The sequence below is a fragment of the Hibiscus syriacus genome, unplaced genomic scaffold (assembly GCF_006381635.1).
Source record: "Hibiscus syriacus cultivar Baekdansim isolate YM2019G1 unplaced genomic scaffold, ASM638163v2 tig00110287_pilon, whole genome shotgun sequence".
Classification (NCBI taxonomy): Eukaryota; Viridiplantae; Streptophyta; class Magnoliopsida; order Malvales; family Malvaceae; genus Hibiscus; species Hibiscus syriacus.
This window is the reverse complement of record NW_024062662.1, coordinates 22449-47923: the sequence shown is the minus strand read 5'-3', so window position 1 is coordinate 47923 and position 25475 is coordinate 22449. Positions and strand designations below refer to the sequence as shown.

Below are 25475 nucleotides of genomic sequence, written 5' to 3'. Positions count from 1 at the left end.
AAAAATTCTAAAACCCACTAAAATTTTTATTCTTGGGCTGAACTACTTAATTGCAGTCCCAAAATATAACTTTTGAAAATTTACATTTTTAATCTTTGAACTTTACAAATTTACACTTTAATCCTCAGACTTTCAAAATTTATTTTTCAATCACAAGTCCAAAATTTGGGATATTACACCCTAAGTAGGTATTGATAATATATCGGTATTGTTTTTTCATAGTATCAATAGTAGGCCAAGATATTGGTACCATATTGAGCTTCAATGCTTGAAAAAAATAAATTTCCATATTGATACTAATAGTGATGAAATTTTAAAAATATTCAACTTAGTCTCTAAATGATTTGAGTTGAATATGAAATGATCCTAAAGTATGTTGTATTGTTTAAAAATAATCCTTAAAGTACATGATTGAGACTATAATGACCACTTAATCCCTAAAGTTCATAAATTGATTAATTAAATATCTGATAATCAAATTAAGTTAAAAATTATCAATTCTGATTAGTTGTGTAACATCGTTTATTTAATTCTTGACTAGATTGGGTTGAAGGTGTTACAATTAATTTTGTGGAGTAAATGAAATATGAAGATAAACTCTTCCACGTAGATATCATGTATCATTAGAAGAGACTTTTCTAGCATGTAACGAATGCTAGGGCTCATGAATAAGAAAGAAAGGATAAATAGGACAAACAAGTGTTTAAATGTGACTGAACCAAGGATCAATATCTTCATTCTTGCTTTGCTTGATTGGAATCTCCTTCCACACATTTTTTTTGGATCTCTCTAGACTGCCTACTTATGAGTTATCACCCTGAAGTTCATTTCCTTATTCCACTACCTTCAACATTTTATGATCTTCTCAAAAATTAAACCAGGAACTCGAAGCCAGTTGATCAACCTTTCAAAGGAGTCATTTTTGTGAGTTACTTCTTGCGTGTGCTTCTTTCCATTTTCTTTTGATGATTTCAAGGTTTCAATTTCCTTTGGCGTAACATTATTTGTATCTTATTGTTCTCGACTGAGTCTATATCTTTAAACATATTGTGCTTGATCATAGTCATTTACCTTCATTCATGCAAACATATTTTTCTTTACCTTGCCTCCTAATGTAAAGGTGATTCTTGGTTAGTGTTGAATCCAAAGAAGAAATATTCAACGCTCAAATGAGGGAAACAATGGATAATTTTCTCTTTATGAAAGGTAACGAAAGAAGGTCGCTCTTCATTTCATATACGGAAATCCTTGTGAAAGAAGAATTTCTAGGGGATTGATGTTTAGAATTAACCTTATTATTCACTCAAAAATAAATAATTAATACATAATATTTTTTTGATTTATTTTATTTTTGGTTGCTCTAGTTATTCAAAGCTTAATTGTGCAAGATGTCACATCTTATCTTTTAGTAGGAAAATTTACACGTGATATCTCGCGTTCAATGTCTTAGGGTCTTATTGGTCAAAGAAAGTTTTGTGTCCAAGAAGATAACATGTCTTTGAAGTCGTCTCTTCGTATTAGATACTATCGTGTCAAAAGCTAACTGTAACGGTAAGTGTAATGTAACACCTTCGACCCAATTTAGTCGAGAACCAAATCAAAGATGTATGAAAACTTAAATCGAAGTTAAATATTTGCAAATCATACATGTTATCATACTAAAATCACAAAACATATCCAAATCTTCAATTTTATCAATAAATAACAAGTTTCAAGTTGAACTTATGTTTAGGGACCATAATGAAATTTTCTAAAAGTTTAGGGATCTAAATGTAAATAATCACAAATTAATAATGCCGATTCAAAACATTCCTTTTTATGGAGCCTATATTAAGGGTGAGTTTAGGTATCAAATATGAAAAATGAAATATTTACATAAGGTATTATGTGTAGCGATAAAACATATCACACTCTCAGAAAGAAAATCTAATTTAATAATTATAAATTTCAAAAAAATTATTTTTCATAAACTATAAAACTTTTAGATATTTATTTAGCTGAAAAAGAATATTTAAGTTGTAAGATATATTGACTTGTTTTCTGATACAAATGAAACCAAAGTGTTTGAACACCTATGTTTCCTTAATCAAAGTCTTGTCTTAAACAATACATGATAAACAAACAAAACTAATTTCTAATGTTATGTAAGAAGCAATCTAGATTTGTGTTTGAATCATAAATAAGATTATATTATGAAATCTTGAAGACCAATCTTCAGCTCCAACTAAGACCATTGAGATCCAACTGTTTGCAACTTGAAGATCCAAGGTTGTCGTGTTGTTCGTCAACATTTAAGTCCAGCTTTGTTGAAATGTAAGGCAATCGATTAACCGAATCCAGCCTTTTGTTTCCGTCATCTATGAAACGATGTTCTTCATTTCTTCCGAATTTTCGCTCGGAAAAGCTTCCTCGTAATCCCACACTCATCGATAAATCACTGCAGTTCCTGTCAGCAAAAAACTCATTGTTTTCCGATGATTTCGGCTGCATCAATGGATATTTGTGAGTAGTACTGTAACTTCTTAAACACGTTCCATTGTTGTTGTGTAGTTCTTGATCTTTTAGTGACCCTTCACAGGATGTCAAGCAACTATCCATCGAGCAATCGTTGGCAGGATTCGGTTGTGTCGATTGACGGTATAGACCTTGTAATTCTTTCAAATCAGAGAAGGCCGAGTTCAGGCATTGGTTAGACACTTTCGAAACCAGTTCCGAAAGCTGAACTTTGGCCGCCTCCAGCCCCACGGTGCCCAAATTCTGTCTATGGAGAGTCTCTTGAGCTTTCTCCAGCACCGACTGTAAGTATTTCCCTTGCGCCTCGATACGGAGCTGTAAATGTCGCTGTACCTGCACGCAATGAACAATCGATATGACACATTCGCGATCGTAATTTAAATCTTGGTAATTAATACGGTTATGTACCTCGAGTTGCTCATGCAACCTTCTCTGCACTTCGATTTGCATTTGCAGTGCTTCCCCTATTTGAATTCCTCTGGATTGATGAACATCAAATTCAATATATATACATATAGATTGTAGGATGAAAAACTAACAATGGAGATTTATCATCTTACTTGTTAGCCTGAGCTCCAATGCTTAAGTTATTCATGGGGGAGCTGTTTACTTCATATATTCTTTCGCCCGCCATTGTAACCACCCCTATGTTCATTGCATCGGAATACAATCTTTAGATATATATTATATTATAATTGAAAACTTATTGGAAAAGGAATGTGTGAGAATTCTATCGAGTCAAGTCGAGTTTTTGTACAAGTTTAATTGTAATTATTTATAGTATTATGGTACGGGTTAATTCCAAATTATCAACTTTTTTTAACCATTATATATATATATATATTCCTTTCACGTTTTAATGTTATTTAATAAATCAAATACAATATAAATTTATAAAATATATTTATAATATTATATTTCAAAGAAGATATTTTGAGGGTAAAGTATTGATAGAAGTATAAAGGAGTCAAGAAATTGATGAGAAGAAAGAATTTGTTAAAAAAAACTTAAAAGACTAAATTGAGTAAAATGCAAAGTTAATGGACTAAATTGAAAAAGATACATTTTTAGTGAAAAATAGAAATGGGAGTTACATAGATATTCTATATTAGTAGGGGAGTATGTGGTCCATATTTGGTCAAAAACAGACTTAAAACAAATGATGAATTGAAGAAATAAGAAAATCATACAAATTTGAGGGACTAAATTGAAAATTATATAGTTTATTATCAAAAAGAGAAATTAAAAGTAGACATGTATTCTACCATGGTTTAGGAGTATTTTGTTCAAATTTGATAAAAAAATACCCTTAAAATGAAGAAAAATTGAAAGAATAAGGAAATCAAGAACTAAATCGCAAAATTGTCAAAATACTCACCAAATTTTTTTATTTTTCGAATGACTCGAAATTTTCAAATCTTAACTCGAGTCGATAATTTGATTGGACTCGAATAATTCAAAATAAAAAATGTAATTTTTTAAGTCGAGTAAGTTTAACACAGTTGTCTTACCTAATTTGTTGCAGCCATTATTAGTTTGTCCGTTGAGATTTTTACTAAGCCTGTATTTCTGCAGTCAAAACGAGAGATATATCATAATCATCTAAAATTCGATATTTTCAAACTCTGTCTGTAACTCACTATAAGCTTTGAAAACAAAGAGATGATAAGTTACCTGAAGATGACTTTTGAGATGGTATAGGGTAAGGCCTGGAATTCCCATTAGTTTCATCACTGTTTTGGGTGTGGCCTCTGCAACAAATACAGAGAAAATACAATTATCAGAGTTCCTATATATGCATATGGTTTACTCATGTAACTTGTTTGATGCACTCACTGTCGGCTCCTCCAAGCTGGTTAACGGCTTCGATGAATCGCTCGTGAAGATCAGGCGTCCACTTCAATCTTGGTTTGGCATCAGTCGAAAGTACAAGGCCGGAATCTCCATGGCCACCTTGAAGGAACAGATGCCTCTCATTATGAATCCCCATTCTGGAACTCGGGTTCATGTTCTTCCCTTGATGCTGATACATTTGGGGTCTTGAAAACAAGAACAAAACCAATTGTAAGTCTTGTTGTATGAATAACTTGGGATATATCTCAAAAACATGTGTCCGGCATGCATGTGTTTTACCTGGTGCTACGATATTTGATGAATTCTTTTCTAAACGTGATGGATCAACCTCTTCACCCTTCAGTTCTTACAAGCCAAAGGTGAGCCCCAAGCATGGCTTTATAAAGCAACATAGCATAGAATCTGGGACTCTGACTCATGGAACAACCTCACCCGATCCAATATTCAGACTCACACAAACTGATATTGTCTGTCCTACTTTTTTTTAAGGGTAAAGTGGACAAATTAACTCCAGACTATAAGATATTGTTTTGTTCAGTTTCTAGACTATTAGAAATTGTAAAATGGTCATTCGATTATAGGGTGTTGATTTGTTGAGTTCACCGACTATTAAAAGTTAAAAAATGGTCACTCGACTATTCATATGTTCCAAACTCGTCATTTTCTGTTAAAAAATTGACCGTTTTCTGAGCTAGACGTTAGCCTATTCATTAGGATATAATAAAATTTGATCCTAGAATCGTTTCAACTGTGTAGTTGTTTGAGATTTAGGATCAAATTTTATCATATTCAATCAACATGTTAACGTTTAGCTCAGATTGCCGTTATTTTTTTAACAGAAAAGGACAAGTGTGAAACATATAATTAGTCGAATAACAATTTTGTAATTTTTAATTGTCGGAGACTCAACAAAGCAACACCCTATAGTCGGGGACCATTTATATACTTTACTTTTAAAAAAAAAATAGGTTGAGGTAATTATAAGGTAATATATGTGTAAACACCCGTTTTGGTCCGGGATTTTTTTTCCGTTATTTTATTATTATTATTATTATTATCATTATATTATTATTTTATTATTATTTATTATTACAATTTTTGCAGGCCTAATCCCTAAGCCCAATTCAGATTACAATTGGCCCAATCCCGGAGCCCAACAACCCACCAGATTAGGGTTTCAAACCCTAAATCAGTTTAGGGTTTCAAACCCTAAATCAGTTTAGGGTTTCAAACCCTAAAATCAGTTTAGGGTTTCAAACCCTAAAATCAGTTTAGGGTTTCAAACCCTAAATCAGTTTAGGGTTTCAAACCCTAAATCAGTTTAGGGTTTCAAACCCTAAATCCCCAACTGCACAGCCGCCGCTCAAGCCTAATCCCCTTCCAGCCGCCGACTTCAACTCCTCAGCTTCCCAGCCGTAAGTCAATCCCGGAGCCACCAAGCCGAGATGTCCCGTCGCCGCCGACTGTTCTCCTGCATGAACAGTAACCGGTTCTTGTAAAAACAGTAGCCTAAATCCTAGAATCCATTTAAAAAACAGATTAAATCCCGAAAAATCGGGAGGTAATCATGCAAAGTCAGTAAGACCCATATCCTATTTTTTCTAGATATCATCATCTCACCAGATACTGAATATAAGGAAAGCAAAAAGGAAACGAAAGAAAAAAAAACCAGAGGAGACAGAGAGAAATTCGAAACAAAAAAAAAAAAAGGAGAAGAAGGAAAGTTTTACCTCTTCCTCGAACCACCACCGTGAACCTCGTAGTGACCTTCTTCGATCCCAGCTAGCCCCGTATCTGAAGGTAAAGCCTTCTCCTCTTCTAGGTTGGTTAGGGTTGGAGTGCAGTGGGTTTGGGGTTTTGATTCGCTTAGGCTTTTAGATGAGGGAGAGATGAGGTTACTCCCCATGGCCACCGATCTACGGTGGCCGGGAGTTCTGGGTTTTCTGTTTGTAGGAGAGAAGGGGGTGAGAAGGAGAAAGGTTGAGAGCCTTTTCGGCTCTCTGTTTTGAGAAGAAGAGAGGGAGAACGGCTGAGGGTTTGAAATGGGTTAGGGTTTTCATAATAACCCTTAAGTGGGTTATGATACAGACGCCGAGCGACGTCGTTTTGAACCGGTTGAGACTGCGCGTTTTGTGGAAAAAGGGATATTGTTGGTTTCAGTCCCTCATCTTCTGATAGTTCTCCCCGTGTTTTAAATTTTAGGGTCTAATATCACTTTTGGTCCTTGATGTTTTTGTAACCATATTATTTAGTCATTAAATGAAGTTTCATTTTATTTGAGTTTGAGCTTTTATCTTTTCACTGTTATATATTGGTCACTATTCAGGTTTTATATCATTTCGTCTATATTTGATTCCGGTTTCAATATTTTCAAATTTCAATTTGATCATTGTTCCATGTATATTATGATCTTTACGATATTCGAATTGGGCCATCATATTTGTAGTACTTTTATTTTAGTCACTTATCTTATATATTTCGTGATTGCTTGAATATGGTAATGATTTTTAAGTTATTCCATTTTAGTCACATTTTAGTGTATTGTTCATTTTCATTGATATCCTGATTTGGCCATGACATTTGCGATTCCTTTATTTTAGTCACTGCTGGATAGTTGGTTTAGTTATTGTTTAGTCTTCTGTGTATATGGTTATTTTATTTTAGTCCTTAATGGTAGCTATAGTTTTGTTTTATTTCCAATGCCTATATTATTAAACATTTGTGATATGGTCCTATTTTATTTGTAACTATTATTTAGACTCATAAGTTTCTATTTTTACTATTTTAATCCCTTTAGTTTTTATTTCATCCATTTTGATCCCTTTTATTGCTATTTTTATTATTTTAATCATGTATGTTTAACTTTGTGCTATTTTTTCTTTGTCCTTCAAATTTATGTTATTTTATTCTTGTAAATATTTGCATTTTAATGATTTCATTGAGGTTTATAATGTTTACTTATTATGCTAGTTATTTATGTATGAAAGTATTTTATTTATTACATGGTTATTTGTATTATGAAAAAATGTTTTAGTTTCATTTAATATAAAAATTTTATTTTATATTTACAATTACATTTATTTTCATTATATTTTTATGTATGAAATATTCGATTATATTTTCAAGAACACATATTTATAGAACGGGCGTGGAAAGTATCACTTGATCGAAGGGGTACAATCCGATACGACGTTCAACGAATAAAAAAACGCAAATTCTTCCTTTTACAAGCTTATAGAAATTATTGTTATTGTTATTTTATTTTTGTTAATTTATTTGATGTTCATTTTGTTTAATATTTACATTTTAATCTTTATTATTATTTCTTCATTGAATCTTAATATGAGTGATGTATGTTTTGGGAAAGTATAGTATGATGCATTTTATGTCAATTTTCGTCATTTTTTTATATTATTAAAGAGAAAATATTCTTTACAAGTAAGAAATCGACAAGGTAGCTTTCCCGACGGAGGATTGCAAATCTCGAGATTTCTTATCGAGAAAAGGATTTTATTTATTTATTTATAACTAATATTCAATAAATAGATCATAATTTATTTATTATTCTATTTTTCATAATTTTTATTGTATTAATGGTTGTATGTTAATATTAACGATACATAAATTAAGCATATTTTATTTTCTACTCAAGACGATATTATTTAGTGGTAATTCAAAGATAGGATGTACTTTATAGATAAGAAATAGATGAGATAGCTTTCCCGTTGGAGGATTGCAAATCTTGAGATTTCTTACCAAGTGAAGTACTTCTATTATTTTAACAAATATTCAATAAATAGATCATATTTTTACTTCATATTCAAATTGTAATTTCCACCATTTACGACGATGTGTAAGCTACACAGTACCAATTTTGGACGTTGTGGGGTGTTTACCCTTCCCCACACGTAACCGACTCCCGAACCTATTTTAAATGAATCTTTGGTAACGTATACCAAATTTTGTCTTATAAAATTATTTTTAAAAAAAAATTGTTTTAAAAGACGTTTTTGGGTACTCGACCTACCTAACCCAAAGGTCGATGGCGACTCTTTTAAATTTATTCAAATCCGTTCAAAATCACCAATTTTTCCAAATAAAGTAGTAATCGTTTTTTAAAATAATATTGAATTGTTTTACAAAAAAATGGTTATGACAGCTTGGCGACTCTGCTGGGGACGTCTAGAGAGTCAGGCTGTCGGTCGCTTATATATGGTCGTTATGGTGGAAATTATAAGTTCGAATCTTTAGTAAAGCTATGATCTATTTATTGAATTTTTATGTATTATTTTTATTTCTTTATTTTTATATACTAACATTTTAATTGTTTTCATTTTTTTCAGATATTTCTTAGTTCTCGTTGGGTGTTTTTTATTTATTTTTATTTTCCCTGTTTTTGAGTCAAAGGTTTGTTTGTTTCTCCTCACACACATCACTTTCATTAGCATAACATGAGCTCTAGACATGAGTTTCGATCCAAATTAATTAGGGTGATTGCTTTACTCTCGTAAGAATTTATTCTTCGTATGAGTTTTAGCAAATAACCCATGGGATACATACCTTATACCTTCGTAGGAATTTATTCCTCGTATGGGTATAAGGCAGTGAATCCCCTCGAATTGAACTCGGTCCGTTTGAAACCTGTAATGGGTGAGGATTGAGGGTTTGGTAGCCCAAGGGGGCACCGACATCAAGGACAATTCGAGTTCCTTTTTTTCCTGTTAGAGCTGAAACCATGCATATAGTGAACCATAGCACGGTCACACTAGGTAGAGTCATACTGAACCTCTGTCCGTCAATAGGTACCCAAAATAGGCGTACACAATGGAGAAACTCTCTAACCTCTTTATTTTATTTTATTTATTTATTTTTGAGTGTGTAGAATAGATTTATTCTGTTAAAGCATGTGAAGAATTTAGGTGCAGTTAGAATTTAATTAATTTAGGAGGGTAGAGAGCATGTTTGGGTAGGACCCTTTTTGAGGAATATTATTCGGGTAGATAATACATAAATATAATAGATTTATTTCCCGTTTTACTTATCTTTTTATGTTAAATTTATGCAATTGTTTTGACTAACTGTTTTGTTTGTTTTGTTTATTTTTCATACTGCATAGACATATCATTAGAAAAGGCGATTGATCTGTGAGTAGCGATAAAGTGGAAAGACTTTCACGATGGAAAGGAGTTTCCTAAACAGAGAAGTGAATCCAGCAGATGTAAGGAACTGGTCCGAAGCCAAGCAGAAAGAGCAGGGAGATAGTCTATCAGGGGACTACGTGTCGGATCTGTCTGATTATACACCAGCTTCTTTAAAACAGAATGAGCTTCAGGGATTGAAAACCATTTGGGAAAGTTGGAATCTTATTGAGAGGCAAGCTTTTCAGCAGACTTATGGGGATATATTTCATCTGATGTACGTGAAGGTAGACCCGGTTCTCATACGAAGCATAATACAGTTTTGGAATCCGGCCTATAGTTGTTTCACATTCAACCGAGAGGACATGACTCCAACCCTCGAGGAATACCAATTTCTGTTGAATTTGACAAGCGTTAAAGTGGACAAAGTTTACTCCCGGTCGATAAAAGGGCCTTCTTTAAATCAAAGCTTGCAAAGATCTCCGGCACAAGCGACAAATGGGTGAATGATCGTTTGCAACGCAAGGGAGAAAGTGAGGGAGTGCCGTGGTCTCACTTACAAAGATAGCTGAAGCACATGTAGATGAAAACGTGCGTAGAGATGTATTTGCTTTGGGTATATATGGTTTGGTAATCTTTCCAAAATGTTTGGGATTGATCGAGCTGGCAGTAGTCGATTTGGTTGAGAAGTTAGGAAGAGAGGTAAATCCAGTCCATGCAATTCTTGCTGAAACTTTCCGATCTTTGAATATATGTAGAAGGTTGGGGGGAGGTCGTTTTATGGGCTGTGCTCAATTGCTTACTGTGTGGATCAGAAGCCATTTCTGGAAGGAAGAAAAGGTCAACTATAACCGTTTTTTGAAAGATTATTCTCCTGTTGCTGAGTACCTTACGAAGGAGTGGCCTGAAGTATCTCAGAAAGATCAATGGATTGATTTCTTCCGGAATCTACAAAGTAAAAACATAGCATGGCGAACACCGTGGCTGATGCATACACAAATCTTGTTCAAGTGCGGAGATTTGGACTGGATCATATTATTGGACTGTGGGGAGGAGTGGGATATGCTCCTTTGTTGATATTGAGACAGTACGGTGCCCGACAGTTTGTTCCCGTGACTCAGGGGTTGACTGGTGCTGAATTTGATTATAAAGAAGGCAATTATAGAAAGAAAATCAAAGATGCGGCTGATTCCTGGAGGATGACTTTTAGGACTAAAGTGGTTGGAGCGGATGTGATCTTGACGCCTGATTATGAAGCCTGGAGAATCAGGAGGGTAAATGATAAGATACCTTTAACATCTGGAGAGGGATCAAGGTCGATAGAAGACAAATCAGAAATATCCCTTCGAATTTGGAAATCCAAAGAATTGAGTTTGAAATGGAAAAGGCTAAAGATTCCAAGAAAATAGAAGAGATGGAGAGAGAAAACTTCATGTCGACTATCGAGGCTGAATTTCATGCCAGACAGTTTATAATGATGAGAGAACGGAAAGAGGAGGTGGAAGCTGATTTAGAAGACTTAAAAAAAGATTATCAAAGGGTACAGCAGGTGAGAAAGAAACTTGGATCCAGAGAATTAGCGGCTGCAAGACGGCGAATCAAAAGTCTGGAAATTGAGAACAAGTGTCAGATCAAGAAGATAGAAGCTGGAAAAGCAAAAGTATGCGAGCTAGAGGCCGATAAAAGGAATTGATCAAGCAGTATAAAACTGAGGCTCGTAGAGCTCAAAAACTCCATGAAGAAAAAGAAGTCAGCCTGAAAGAATTAGAAGAAGAAAAGAATCAAGTCCAAGGGTTAAAAACTGAGATGAACAGTATAATTGAGGACTTTGAGGACAAAGATCGAAGAATTTTAGAGCTCGAAGAAGAAAGAAAGCAAAAGAAAGAAGAGATGTGGTCTGAGAGACAGGGATGGAATCGATTCCTCGATAGAAAGCAGGCAGAGATTGGATCGTGGATGCAGAGATTCTCGACAAAAAGTCAGCAAATAGATGAGCTCACAGGAGAAATGGGAGAATTACAGATGAGATTCGAACATGAGATGAACCAATCTCGAGCTATGAATGATGAGCTCAAAAGTCATGTATCGAGCCTTGAGCAATCCCTTCTGCAAGTGCAAGTTCCTCCCGCTTCAGTGGACCTAAGAGTTGCTCTCGAAGAAAACAAATCCTTCCAGAAGGAAATCAGAGAATTGAAAGGTGAACTCCAGAAATGCCGAATTCATATTACCAGTCTAGAAAAAGAAATCAAACGCATCAATAAGGGATGGGAAAATACATATGAGCACTATCGATCCTTGGTAGAAGAACGCGAGCGCATGATGGGGGAAGCTATTGCTCAAATGGGTGAAGTGGCTCGGTATATGAACGAATTAGCCAATAGAGCGGAGATCATCCAACTGCGCACAAATCCGGTTTCTGAACATACAAGGGAGATCATCGCCATTATGAATGAAATTGTAGAGCTGAGTCTGAGGGCTAGGCCTTATATGTAATAGAACTCCTTTGTAATGAGTGAAACTTTTTATCCAATGAAAGTATTTCCGAATGGTTACTGCTTGGGTCAACGCCTTTTATTTGCATTTCATACTTGCATCATTCATTATGCATAAGTAAATTCATCATTTATAATGCATCACCAATAAAATGTATCATTTATAGCACATTACCAATAATATGCATTCGAATTTAAAAGAACAATAAATTAATTTCCGAAGGGTTATGTGACAGACGATTCTGGCAAGTAAGAACTCCAATCCTTATCACACGCGAAGTAGAGCCATGGAGGCCAAGCTTGATCAATTAAAGAAAGAAATGCAAGAAGATTTACTAAGAATACAACAAGAATGGCAGGCAAAGATGGATCAGTCACAAAAGTCAATTATAGATCAAATACTGCAAAGCCAGGCTAATATGATGAATGAGATGATGACCAAGATGTCTGGGTTACGTACTGAAACAGTTAAAGAACCAAGCGCTGCCCCTGTTGAAGTTTCTAGGCAGGAGTCTACCCCGAGACTAGTTATCTCACCTGAAAAGCTAGTGGAACATCCTGCAGGGTCTTCAGCTGTAAAGGTTCAAATGGCCACGACTAACCCTCAAAACAGTCCTTATGAGTATATTGATGTAGATCCTGAGGAAATGGAGAAACCTAAAACGGAAGTACCGGAGCATTTAAAGGACTGGTGCAAAGGGTTTTTTAAAGAAATGGGAAAGCAGGGTTCTCAAGACGGAATGAATGCAGAGGAATTGAGTCTTGTGCCAGACCTAGTATTACCACCAAAGTTCAAAATGCCGGAATTTGAAAAGTATGATGGAAAAACTTGTCCTGTTGCTCACTTGACCATGTTTTGTCGAAGAATGACAGGATTTGTGAAGGATGATGGGCTATTAATTCACTGTTTCCAGGCCAGCTTGACGGGGTCAGCTGTTAGATGGTATAACCAATTAACCCGAGCTAAAATAGGGTCTTGGAAGGATTTGGCCAATGCGTTTAAAGAACAATATCAACACGTTACCGATATGATGCATGATCGTGTTACTCTCCAAAATATGGAGATGAAGCATAATGAGACCTTCCGACAGTACGCTCAGCGCTGGAGGGATATTGCTGCTCAAGTGCACCCACCACTTATTGAGAGGGAGTTTATAACCATGTTTATAGATACGTTAAAATCTCCTTATATTGATCATATGTTAGGAGTGGCAACTAAGAGCTTCTCTGATATCGTGATGTGTGGAGAGATGATTGAGAGAGCATTAAAGAAGGGGCAGATTGTCGGTAGCCAAAATCCTGCAAAGAAACCCTATGTGAAAAGGAAAGAAGGAGAGGTGAATAATGTAAATTTCTCTGTGAGTAAGCCGAAGATGGGAAATTCTTCTTCATCCCAAGGGGAGACTAAGCGCGAGCATAACAATGAAAGGATGACGTTCACTCCCATACCAATGACTTACAGTGAGCTCTTCCATGGATTAGTCCAAGCTCACGTAGTATCACCAAAATTCATTGATCCAATTAAACCACCTTATCCAAAATGGTTCAACGAAAATGAGACATGCGAGTATCATGCAAATCTCAGAGGACATAACATTGAAAAGTGTCTCGCTTTTAAAAGAGTGGTTGAAGATCTGATCAAGAGAAAGGTGGTGTCCTTTAATGATTCTGAATCACCCTGTGTTGCTGCAAACCCGCTTCCAAATCATCAGAATCAGGGAGTGAACGCTATTGAGAAGAATCAGAAAATTAAGAGGAGAATTGAAGAAATAAGAGCACCACTGAAATGGGTATATGCTCGAATAAAGGAGAGAGGGTTGTTGAACCCTAGAAATGAATGCTCAACGGAAAAGACAGAGATCTTTTGTGAATACCATGGTGAAAATGGTCATCATATTCAGGACTGTCAAGAATTCAGGCAAATAGTCCAAGAATTAATGAACAAGCAGGAGTTGCAGTTTTATGAAGAAAGAATGAGTGAGAATGAAAGATATATCTGCGCTTCTGAAGAAAATTCAAGGGAAGCTGAAAAGAATTTGAAAAAGCCTGTCCTGGTCATATCGAAACCAAATTACGGGGCCAGCAGTGGAAGTATAACATCTAGGGTGGTGATCAAAACCCCTACGCCTTTTGCCTACAAGAGTAACAAGAGTGTTCCCTGGGACTATACATGCCAAATTAATACTCCTGAGAGTAAGGAGGAAGAGGTTGCTGAAGTTGGATTTTTCACCAGAAGTGGAAGATGCTATGCTCCTGGAAAGGCTGATAAAGCAAGAGATGTGGTTATTAAAGATCTTGATGATAAATTGAATGAGCCTGTTAAGATTGAGGAGGCTCAGGAATTTTTAAAGTTTCTGAAACACAGCGAGTATAATATTGTGGAACAGCTTCATAAGACCCCAGCACGGATTTCAATGTTATCTCTACTGCTGCATTCGGAAGTACATCGAAATACTCTGATCAAAGTGCTGAATGAAACTTTTGTAGGGAAGGATATACCAGTGGAACGGGTGGACAGGATGGTAAATCATATTAATGCAGATAATTTTATTTATTTTTATGATGACGAGATACCTGAAGAAGGAAAAGGCAGGGGCAAGGCTTTACACATTACGGCTCATTGCAAAGGAGTCATCGTCTCAGGAGTGTTAATTGACAACGGATCGGCCTTGAATGTTATGCCATTCGCCACTCTAAATAGACTTCCTGTGGATGTATCACAAATGAGGGTTTGTGGCAATGCTGTAAGGGCATTTGATGGGACAGAACGCAAGATAATGGGGAAGATGATTATTCCTCTCAGAATTGGCCCTACAACATTTGAAGTAGATTTTGTTGTCATGGATATTCATCCGAGTTATAGTTGCTTGCTAGGGAGACCCTGGATTCACATGGCTGGGGCAGTTCCTTCCTCCCTTCACCAAAAGCTCCGATTCATTGTTGATGGGACTCTAGTGACCATCAAAGCGGAAGAAGACATCATTGCCTCTATCACTACAGATGCACCATATGTAGGGGTAGATGAAAATGCACTAGAGTCCTCCTTCCAGTCCTTGGAATTTGTTAATGCTACTTTTATCTCTGAGGGCAAAAGAATTCCCATTCCTCATCTTTCAAAAAATACAAAGATGCAATTAAAGGAGACCTTAGCTAGAGGAGCAAAGGTAGGGAAAGGCTTGGGAAAGAAATTGCAAGGAATCACTGAAGGATCGGCTCCAGTTCCTAAAAGAAATTATTTTGGTCTCGGATACAAACCAACGTACCATGATAAAGTCAGGGATGCACAAAAGTTTAAAGAAAGAAGGAAGGCAAGAGTAAAGGGAGAAGATCTTGTTTGGGGACCCATGGTCATTCCACCACTCTCCAAATCTTTTGTGTCTGGAGGATTTGTGATTGGCACGCTGAAACAGTCAGGAGATATTGAAGATACAGAATTTGTTGAAAATTTATTGGGAAGCCTGAGCATCAACGTTATCACAGAAGATTCTACTGGAGAGTGTTCATTGGCATCAATTCGTCCGTGTCCTCCTGGCTATGTTTTGAACAATTACACTGTTGAAGAACTCCCTGTGTTCTATAAGCACTTTTCAAAGTAATGCATAATAACAAATCTGTCTCCTTTTGACCCAAATATAATAGGGCTTTTGTAAAAGGACAAATTGTTATTTGTCATTGCTTTAATGAAACAGTGTTCTCTTTTTCATTCTAATCTTAGCAAGTATTTTATTCATCTCTTGAGTATTCTTTATTCTTTATTGATAATTATTCTCTTGATAAATATTAGATAAAATTTTTGTCCACAGCCAAATATACTCCTTTTGATTCGCAGGTCTTCAGATATCAACTGTTCGAGTAATGATACTTTTGAACCACAAATTGATTTTGAAAATGACATGTGTCTCGAAGAATCTGAGGGTTATAAAGATGAAGAGGAATGTGAGTTAAACTCTGAGCTTGTTAGAATGATGGAGCAAGAAGATAGACAAATATTGCCCCACAAAGAGACAACTGAAACAATAAATTTGGGAACAGAAGAGGATATAAAGGAAGTTAAAATTGGCACTTCACTCTCACCAAAAGTAAGAGATGGTCTTATAAGCCTTCTTCGGGAATATAGGGATGTGTTTGCTTGGTCTTATCAAGATATGCCGGGGTTGGAAACCGACATTGTGATGCACAAGCTACCAATAAAGCCGGAATACAAGCCTGTTCAGCAAAAACTTCGAAGAATGAGACCAGATATGCTATTAAAAATCAAGGAAGAAGTGAAGAAACAATTCGATGCTGGATTTTTACAAGTGGCCAAGTACCCTGAATGGGTAGCAAACATAGTGCCAGTTCCAAAGAAAGATGGCAAGGTTCGGATGTGTGTTGACTACCGGGATCTCAATCGAGCGAGCCCCAAAGATAATTTTCCACTCCCACATATCGATACTTTGGTTGACAATACGGCTGGTCATGCTCTTTTCTCTTTCATGGATGGTTTCTCAGGTTACAATCAAATTAAGATGGACCCAGGAGACATGGAAAAGACAACTTTTGTGACAATGTGGGGTACGTTTTGCTACAAGGTGATGCCCTTTGGACTTAAGAACGCTGGGGCAACATATCAAAGAGCCATGGTTACGTTGTTCCACGATATGATGCACAGGGATATAGAAGTGTACGTGGATGATATGATTGCTAAATCACAAACTGGAGAAGAACATGTAAAAGTCTTAAAGAAACTATTTTTAAGATTAAAGAAATACCAGCTCAAGCTTAACCCGGCCAAGTGCACATTTGGAGCTACTTCAGGGAAGTTATTGGGATTTGTAGTCAGTGAGAATGGGATAGAAATAGATCCTGATAAAGTCAAAGCAATTTTGGAATTACCTCCCCCTAGAACGCAAAAGGAAGTACGAGGTTTTCTAGGAAGGTTAAATTATATTGCCAGATTCATCTCTCAGTTGACCGAGAAATGTGATCCAATATTCAGATTACTGAGAAAGCAAAACCCAGGAGAATGGGATGATAGTTGCCAAGAATGCTTCGATAGAATTAAGAGTTACTTAATTACTGCTCCTGTCTTGATGCCACCAATCCCAAACAAACCATTGATTTTATATTTGACTGTCTTTGAGAAGTCAATGGGATGTGTGTTGGCCCAACATGACGAAACTGGAAGAAGAGAACGAGCTATTTACTATCTCAGTAAGAAATTTACTGACTGTGAGACTCGATTCCTCTATTGAAAAGTTGTGTTGTGCTTTAGTATGGACTACTAAGAGGCTGAGACAATATTTGTTGTATCATACTACCTGGTTGATATCAAGACTGGATCCGTTAAAGTACCTGATGGAATCAACGGCTCTAACTGGAAGGATGGCGAGATGGCAAATGTTGTTGTCCGAATTTGATATAGTCTACATGAACCAGAAATCAGTTAAAGGAAGTGCTATTGCAGATTTCCTGGCAAGCAGAGCATTAGAAGACTATGAGCCAGTAAAATTTGATTTCCCGAACGAGGACTTGATGAGTATATTTGTTACTGAAGAGGATACTCCGAAAAATGAAACATGGAAAATGAACTTCGATGGCGCTTCTAATGCTGTGGGACATGGAATTGGGGCAATACTAGTTTCACCTGAGGGAGATCATTATCCTTGTACTAGTAGGATCGCCTTTGAATGCACTAACAATATGGCAGAGTATGAAGCATGTATCTTGGGTATTCAAGCTGCAATTGAGCGCAAAGTTAAAAGCCTAGAAGTATTCGGCGATTCTGCTCTGGTTATTTATCAGCTTCGCGGGGAATGGATGACTCGAGACTCCAAGTTGATAGAGTACAAGAACTTAGTGATGGAGTTGATCAAAGAGTTTGAAGAAATTTCTTTTGCTTATCTTCCTCGTGAAGAAAATCAAATGGCAGATGCCTTGGCTACGTTGGCAGCTATGTTTAAGGCCGATGATCAATCTCGAATGATGCCTATTCGGATGAGTATAAGAGAAATGCCAGCTCATTGTTGCAACATAGAGGAAGAAGAGGATGATAATCTCCCATGGTATTATGATATTCTCCAATACGTAAAGTATCGGGCTTACCCGGCAGAGGCAGCGGAGAATGATAAACGGACCTTAAGAAGATTAGCAATGGGGTATGTCCTTGATGGAGATATATTGTATAAAAAGGGCAAGGATCAGGTGCTTCTGAGATGTGTGGATAGAATCGAGGCCAAGAAAATACTTGAGGAAGTCCATGAAGGAGTTTGTGGAACACATGCTAATGGATTCACAATGGTTAGAAAAATCATGAGGTTTGGGTACTATTGGTCCACTATGGAAGGAGATTATATCAGATTTGCTCGAAGATGTCATAAATGCCAGATTCATGATAACCAAATACATGTTCCTCCTTCACCACTCCATGTAATGAACGCACCTTGGCCGTTTTCAATGTGGGGCATCGATGTCATTGGGGCAATTTCACCAAAGGCCTCAAATGGACATCGTTTTATCTTAGTGGCTATAGACTACTTCACCAAATGGGTTGAAGCTGCCTCTTATGCTAATGTCACAAAAGGAGCAGTGTGCAGATTTTTAAAAAGAGAAATCATTTGTAGATATGGAACACCTGAAAGGATCATCACAGATAATGCATTGAATTTGAACAACGATTTAATGAAGGAAGTTTGCACAAAGTTAAAGATCAAACATCACAATTCGGCTCCTTATCGCCCAAAAATGAATGGGGCAGTAGAGGCAGCGAATAAAAACATCAAGAAGATCATCACAAAAGCAACTGAAACATATAGAGACTGGCATGAAAAATTACCTTTTGCGTTGCTTGCTTATCGCACGTCCGTTCGTACATCTACTGGGGCAACACCATTCTCTTTGGTATATGGGATGGAAGCAGTTTTGCCTATTGAGGTGGAAATACCTTCTTTGAGAGTATTGATGGAGTTGAAACTAGACGAGGCTGATTGGGTACAAAGTAGGTTTGATCAATTAAATTTGATTGAGGAGAAAAGGCTGAGAGCTATCTGCCATGGCCAAATGTACCAGAGAAGGATGATACGAGCATATGACAAGAAAGTCAGACCTCGAGAATTTCGTGAAGGCGATTTGGTACTAAAAAAGATCTTACCTATGCAAAAAGACTTTCGAGGGAAGTGGATGCCGAACTGGGAAGGTCCCTATGTTGTAAAAAAGGCATTCTCAGGAGGAGCTTTGGTGTTAACAGAAATGGATGGGGAAGATTTGCCTAATCCCGTGAATTCAGATTCGGTCAAACGATATTACACCTAAAAAAAAAAAAAAAAAATGAGAAAATGAAAAAGAAGAAAATAAATAAAGGAGGGTTCAAGGTGAAAACCTAAAATGGGCATCTTGAAACCAAAGGAGGATTCGAGTTGAAAATCCGTAATGGACGGCTCGAATAATCAGAAATTGAAAGGGTAAATTCCCTCGGAAGCCTAACGGTTTAGGGAAAGACTCTCATGCTCACACATCTTTTGTACGATCTGAATCTTCGAAACACATGTCAACTTTCGAGAAAGATTCGGGGTGAAGAAATAGAAGGACTCAGCATTTGATATTCACTATGTTTGTCCATTGTTTTTCTTTGTATATACTTGCTTTCTTGTCCCAAAAGATTGTACTTTCTCATTATCTGTCTTCAGTAAAATTTTTGAATTTGATTCAATGTCCTCGCATATATTCACCAAATTACTAATCAATAACAACATCAGTTACTATGCTTTACTCTGAAAAGTGTCAGATTATGGGGATTTCGAAACAGGTGTTCACCAGAGAACACATGCAAAGGCACGCTCCCATCAGTCATTAAACAAATCATTGAGGGAAAAGAGGGTAAATTAAAGAAATCAGTTTCAACATAATCATACTTTTCCCAAGCAAAGAAGTCCCAATTTAAAGGCATGTAACAAGGAGAGTCCATTCTGAATGAATCGTCTCTGAAAAATCAATCAATGACCAAAGAATCAAAGATGCAAGATAAACTCTCTCGGGGTAGATCAGAAGGACCAAGTCAAAGAATATTTAATGAGAGGTCAAGAAAGTAACCAGGCACGGATGAACGCATAAATTTCGCATGTTTCGATCAAAGAGTATGAGGGAGTCTCAATGCCAGGAACGAACCGAGCATAACCCTTTAAACATGCATTTAGATCATTCTTAGAGCATATTGATAACATGAAATCATGGCATATGACCATTTTTACAGGATCTTCAAGACTTATTGAAGCAATGAGTCAGTCAACATCAACTGACCAGACTTCCTCATCACGTAGGAGCCGTGCCAACATTAGGATAACCAGCCGTCCTCATCACGTAGGAACCGAGTTATCACCCTTCCTAAAGGTGGCCAGAGTTTTTCATCATGTATGAACCGTGTCATCCCCAGACCAGATCTCTTCATCACGTATGAGCCGTGTCAACCATAGATAACCAGCCGTCCTCATCACGTAGGAACCGTGTTATCACCTTTAGATGGCCAGATCTCTTCATCATGTAAGAGCCGTGTCAACATTAGGATAACCAGCCGTCCTCATCACGTAGGAACCGAGTTATCACCCTTCCTAAAAATGACCAGATCTCCTCATCACGTAGGAGCCATGTCACCCTTAGACGACCAGACCTCTTCATTGCGTATGAGCAGTGTCGTCCCCACCAACAAAATTATCCATCTTTTCAAACCCAAAAAGAGGAGAACCAGACAAAAAACGTGCTTTCTTGTCGTCTTTGCCCTATTCTTGTTAACACAAGAATGTGCAAAGAGGGGCAGCTGTAAACACCCGTTTTGGTCCGGGATTTTTTTTCCGTTATTTTATTATTATTATTATTATTATCATTATATTATTATTTTATTATTATTTATTATTACAATTTTTGCAGGCCTAATCCCTAAGCCCAATTCAGATTACAATTGGCCCAATCCCGGAGCCCAACAACCCACCAGTTTAGGGTTTCAAACCCTAAAATCAGTTTAGGGTTTCAAACCCTAAATCAGTTTAGGGTTTCAAACCCTAAATCAGTTTAGGGTTTCAAACCCTAAATCCCCAACTGCACAGCCGCCGCTCAAGCCTAATCCCCTTCCAGCCGCCGACTTCAACTCCTCAGCTTCCCAGCCGTAAGTCAATCCCGGAGCCACCAAGCCGAGATGTCCCGTCGCCGCCGACTGTTCTCCTGCATGAACAGTAACCGGTTCTTGTAAAAACAGTAGCCTAAATCCTAGAATCCATTTAAAAAACAGATTAAATCCCGAAAAATCGGGAGGTAATCATGCAAAGTCAGTAAGACCCATATCCTATTTTTTCTAGATATCATCATCTCACCAGATACTGAATATAAGGAAAGCAAAAAGGAAACGAAAGAAAAAAAAAACCAGAGGAGACAGAGAGAAATTCGAAACAAAAAAAAAAGGAGAAGAAAGGAAAGTTTTACCTCTTCCTCGAACCACCACCGTGAACCTCGTAGTGACCTTCTTCGATCCCAGCTAGCCCCGTATCTGAAGGTAAAGCCTTCTCCTCTTCTAGGTTGGTTAGGGTTGGAGTGCAGTGGGTTTGGGGTTTTGATTCGCTTAGGCTTTTAGATGAGGGAGAGATGAGGTTACTCCCCATGGCCACCGATCTACGGTGGCCGGGGAGTTCTGGGTTTTCTGTTTGTAGGAGAGAAGGGGGTGAGAAGGAGAAAGGTTGAGAGCCTTTTCGGCTCTCTGTTTTGAGAAGAAGAGAGGGAGAACGGCTGAGGGTTTGAAATGGGTTAGGGTTTTCATAATAACCCTTAAGTGGGTTATGATACAGACGCCGAGCGACGTCGTTTTAAACCGGGTTGAGACTGCGCGTTTTGTGGAAAAAGGGATATTGTTGGTTTCAGTCCCTCATCTTCTGATAGTTCTCCCCGTGTTTTAAATTTTAGGGTCTAATATCACTTTTGGTCCTTGATGTTTTTGTAACCATATTATTTAGTCATTAAATGAAGTTTCATTTTATTTGAGTTTGAGCTTTTATCTTTTCACTGTTATATATTGGTCACTATTCAGGTTTTATATCATTTTCGTCTATATTTGATTCCGGTTTCAATATTTTCAAATATTTCAATTTGATCATTGTTTCCATGTATATTATGATCTTTACGATATTCGAATTGGGCCATCATATTTGTAGTACTTTTATTTTAGTCACTTATCTTATATATTTCGGTGATTGCTTGAATATGGTAATGATTTTTAAGTTATTCCATTTTAGTCACTATTTTAGTGTATTGTTCATTTTCATTGATATCCTGATTTGGCCATGACATTTGCGATTCCTTTATTTTAGTCACTGCTGGATAGTTGGTTTAGTTATTGTTTAGTCTTCTGTGTATATGGTTATTTTATTTTAGTCCTTAATGGTAGCTATAGTTTTGTTTTATTTCCAATGCCTATATTATTAAACATTTGTGATATGGTCCTATTTTATTTGTAACTATTATTTAGACTCATAAGTTTCTATTTTTACTATTTTAATCCCTTTAGTTTTATTTCATCCATTTTGATCCATTTTATTGCTATTTTTATTATTTTAATCATGTATGTTTAACTTTGTGCTATTTTTTCTTTGTCCTTCAAATTTATGTTATTTTATTCTTGTAAATATTTGCATTTTAATGATTTCATTGAGGTTTATAATGTTTACTTATTATGCTAGTTATTTATGTATGAAAGTATTTTATTTATTACATGGTTATTTGTATTATGAAAAAATGTTTTAGTTTCATTTAATATAAAAATTTTATTTTATATTTACAATTACATTTATTTTCATTATATTTTTATGTATGAAATATTCGATTATATTTTCAAGAACACATATTTATAGAACGGGCGTGGAAAGTATCACTTGATCGAAGGGGTACAATCCGATACGACGTTCAAACGGAATAAAAAAACGCAAATTCTTCCTTTTACAAGCTTATAGAAATTATTGTTATTGTTATTTTATTTTTGTTAATTTATTTGATGTTCATTTTGTTTAATATTTACATTTTAATCTTTATTATTATTTCTTCATTGAATCTTAATATGAGTGATGTATGTTTTGGGAAAGTATAGTATGATGCATTTTATGTCAATTTTCGTCATTTTTTTATATTATTAAAGAGAAAATATTCTTTACAAGTAAGAAATCGACAAGGTAGCTTTCCCGACGGAGGATTGCAAATCTCGGGATTTCTTATCGAGAAAAGGAATTTATTTATTTATAACTAATATTCAATAAATAGATCATAATTTATTTATTATTCTATTTTCATAATTTTTATTGTATTAATGGTTGTATGTTAATATTAACGATACATAAATTAAGCATATTTTATTTTCTACTCAAGACGATATTATTTAGTGGTAATTCAAAGATAGGATGTACTTTATAGATAAGAAATAGATGAGATAGCTTTCCCGTTGGAGGATTGCAAATCTTGAGATTTCTTACCAAGTGAAGTACTTCTATTATTTTAACAAATATTCAATAAATAGATCATATTTTTACTTCATATTCAAATTGTAATTTCCACCATTTACGACGATGTGTAAGCTACACAGTACCAATTTTGGACGTTGTGGGGTGTTTACCCTTCCCCACACGTAACCGACTCCCGAACCTATTTTAAATGAATCTTTGGTAACGTATACCAAAATTTTGTCTTATAAAATTATTTTTAAAAAAAAATTGTTTTTAAAAGACGTTTTTGGGTACTCGACCTACCTAACCCAAAGGTCGATGGCGACTCTTTTAAATTTTATTCAAATCCGTTCAAAATCACCAATTTTTCCAAAATAAAGTCGTAATCGTTTTTTAAAATAATATTGAATTGTTTTACAAAAAAATGGTTATGACAATATGTTCATAATATTTTTTAATCATTAACACACACACACCCTACAAATATAAATGTTCGAACTTAAGACCTCAAGAGAAAACAACACTCCCTTTTAACCATTGACATCACTCAATAGATTCTGCCCAACCCATTGTACTTTCTTCTCTACCAGCCCCACACACATTTGTATTTATTACGTCTATAATTATGATTAGTAATATAAATCGATATAGAAATAATGGCCCTTATATAATGATAAAAATATTATTCAAAATTATTATTGCACGACCGTGATATCTACTATAACTATAATAGAGTTTACTGTTCTCACAATTGTGATAAATATAACATAACATAATAAAAAACGCCATCATAATTTTAATCCTTAATAATGATAAACATGACCGGAAAGCAGTGCAAGGAATGGCTCAGAAAAAGCAATTTTTTCCTGGAAATTATATGAGACGTTATCATTAGAATTAATTAGGTACTGGAATTTTGTTTGTGAGAATCCTTGATATTCGTCCCTAGGGGCAAAAGCCAGGAATCTTATTCCAGTATTTTATAAAGTTTTGAAGGAATTTTGTGACTTGGGTTAAAGGAATCCGCTATCTATCAAAAAAGCCTCCCATGCAAATTAATGGGATTAATTTATGTGATAAGTAATTTGATATCATTTAAGTATGTATCGAGTTCGAGATCTTGTATATATAGGAAATTTTTGTTGAAAGACTCATTCATCAAAATCATGTGTGTTATACAGGTCGGTCTAATTAATCAAGGTAAAATCTTGAGAACTGAAAAGACAAAAAAAAAACAAAGGCCTCTCATGCTCTCTCAACTTATACCAAGATTCCTACCACTCTTTTTACTAGGAAAAAAAAAGATGCTCTTAGAGATTGTTTGGAAGCAAGGAATCCATTCCATTTTGTCTCCTTCAGTAAGTTTGGTACTTATTCAAGCCTTTTGTTCACAAAGTAGAATGGGGGACCCAAAGTCTCTTCAATTCGCCTCTTCCAACATGTTATCAAATCCTAATAATAATTTCTCATTACCTTAATCGATTATAATCCATGTATTTTTATTTTTAGTAGTTTATGGTGTATCTGTTTAGAATCTTTCTTAATCATTGACAATGCAAATATTCTACATATATAACTGTTCATACTCGGGACCTCTAAGAAGAACAACACTCCCTTTTATCAACGAGGTTGCATAATGGTTCAATCCATGTATTTTTTTGTTTGTTTGTTTGTCTTGTTAGTGTGCTTCTGATGATTCTCTTGCATGAATCTTTACTGTTCTTGATCTTTCTGTATTTTATTACTTTCTTTATCTTAACTAAGTTATTGCTAGAAAAGGTTTATTTAACAGAAATATACGTGCAAATTCTTCCATTCCCCCCTGCATGAAACTGCACGTAGAAAACATGAAGCTAAATATATGCCTTGTATGCATGACATGAGGTTTCAAATCATCATTTGAAACATGAGAAATTAATCCTATAGTCTATAGATTAATTTTTTACGTTTGAATTATGTGAATAATTTTTCCTTTCTAATATTGGTGTTTTGCTGCTTATCTGATTATTCGGGGATCGAACTACGTTGAT

The 25475-nt window shown here is 35.7% G+C and overlaps 1 protein-coding gene across 3 annotated transcripts; it reads right to left on the bottom strand.

The window, feature by feature from the left end:
* Positions 1 to 2167: 2167 nt before the first annotated feature.
* LOC120116201 (myb-related protein 2-like) lies at positions 2168 to 25475 on the bottom strand. 3 transcript variants are annotated; one of them, XM_039136737.1, is made up of 8 exons: positions 25470 to 25475; positions 23488 to 23489; positions 4351 to 4537; positions 4189 to 4265; positions 4026 to 4083; positions 3075 to 3159; positions 2923 to 2992; positions 2171 to 2847 (listed from the first exon to the last, which is right to left on the bottom strand). In XM_039136737.1, the coding sequence occupies exons 3-8, from the start codon at positions 4520 to 4522 to the stop codon at positions 2215 to 2217; spliced, it is 1095 nt and encodes a 364-aa protein (XP_038992668.1). In that variant the 5' UTR covers positions 4523 to 4537; positions 23488 to 23489; positions 25470 to 25475; the 3' UTR covers positions 2171 to 2214. The 3 variants fall into 3 exon arrangements, with proteins under 3 accessions (XP_038992667.1, XP_038992666.1, XP_038992668.1); XM_039136736.1 differs by lacking the exons at positions 23488 to 23489; positions 25470 to 25475 and having other exon boundaries at positions 2168 to 2841; positions 4351 to 4546; XM_039136735.1 differs by lacking the exons at positions 23488 to 23489; positions 25470 to 25475 and having other exon boundaries at positions 2170 to 2847; positions 4351 to 4546.

What these genes read in the sequence shown, in the direction of transcription:
- LOC120116201 (XM_039136735.1), bottom strand. Translation starts at nt 4,546, where the DNA reads ATGTATCAGCATCAAGGGAAGAACATGAACCCGAGTTCCAGAATGGGG. An exon ending in CCAGCTTGGAGGAGCCGACA is followed by an intron (nt 4,266 to 4,350) that starts GTGAGTGCATCA and finishes TATTTGTTGCAG; the next exon opens with AGGCCACACCCAAAACAGTG. An exon ending in GGTTGCATGAGCAACTCGAG is followed by an intron (nt 2,848 to 2,922) that starts GTACATAACCGT and finishes CATTGCGTGCAG; the next exon opens with GTACAGCGACATTTACAGCT.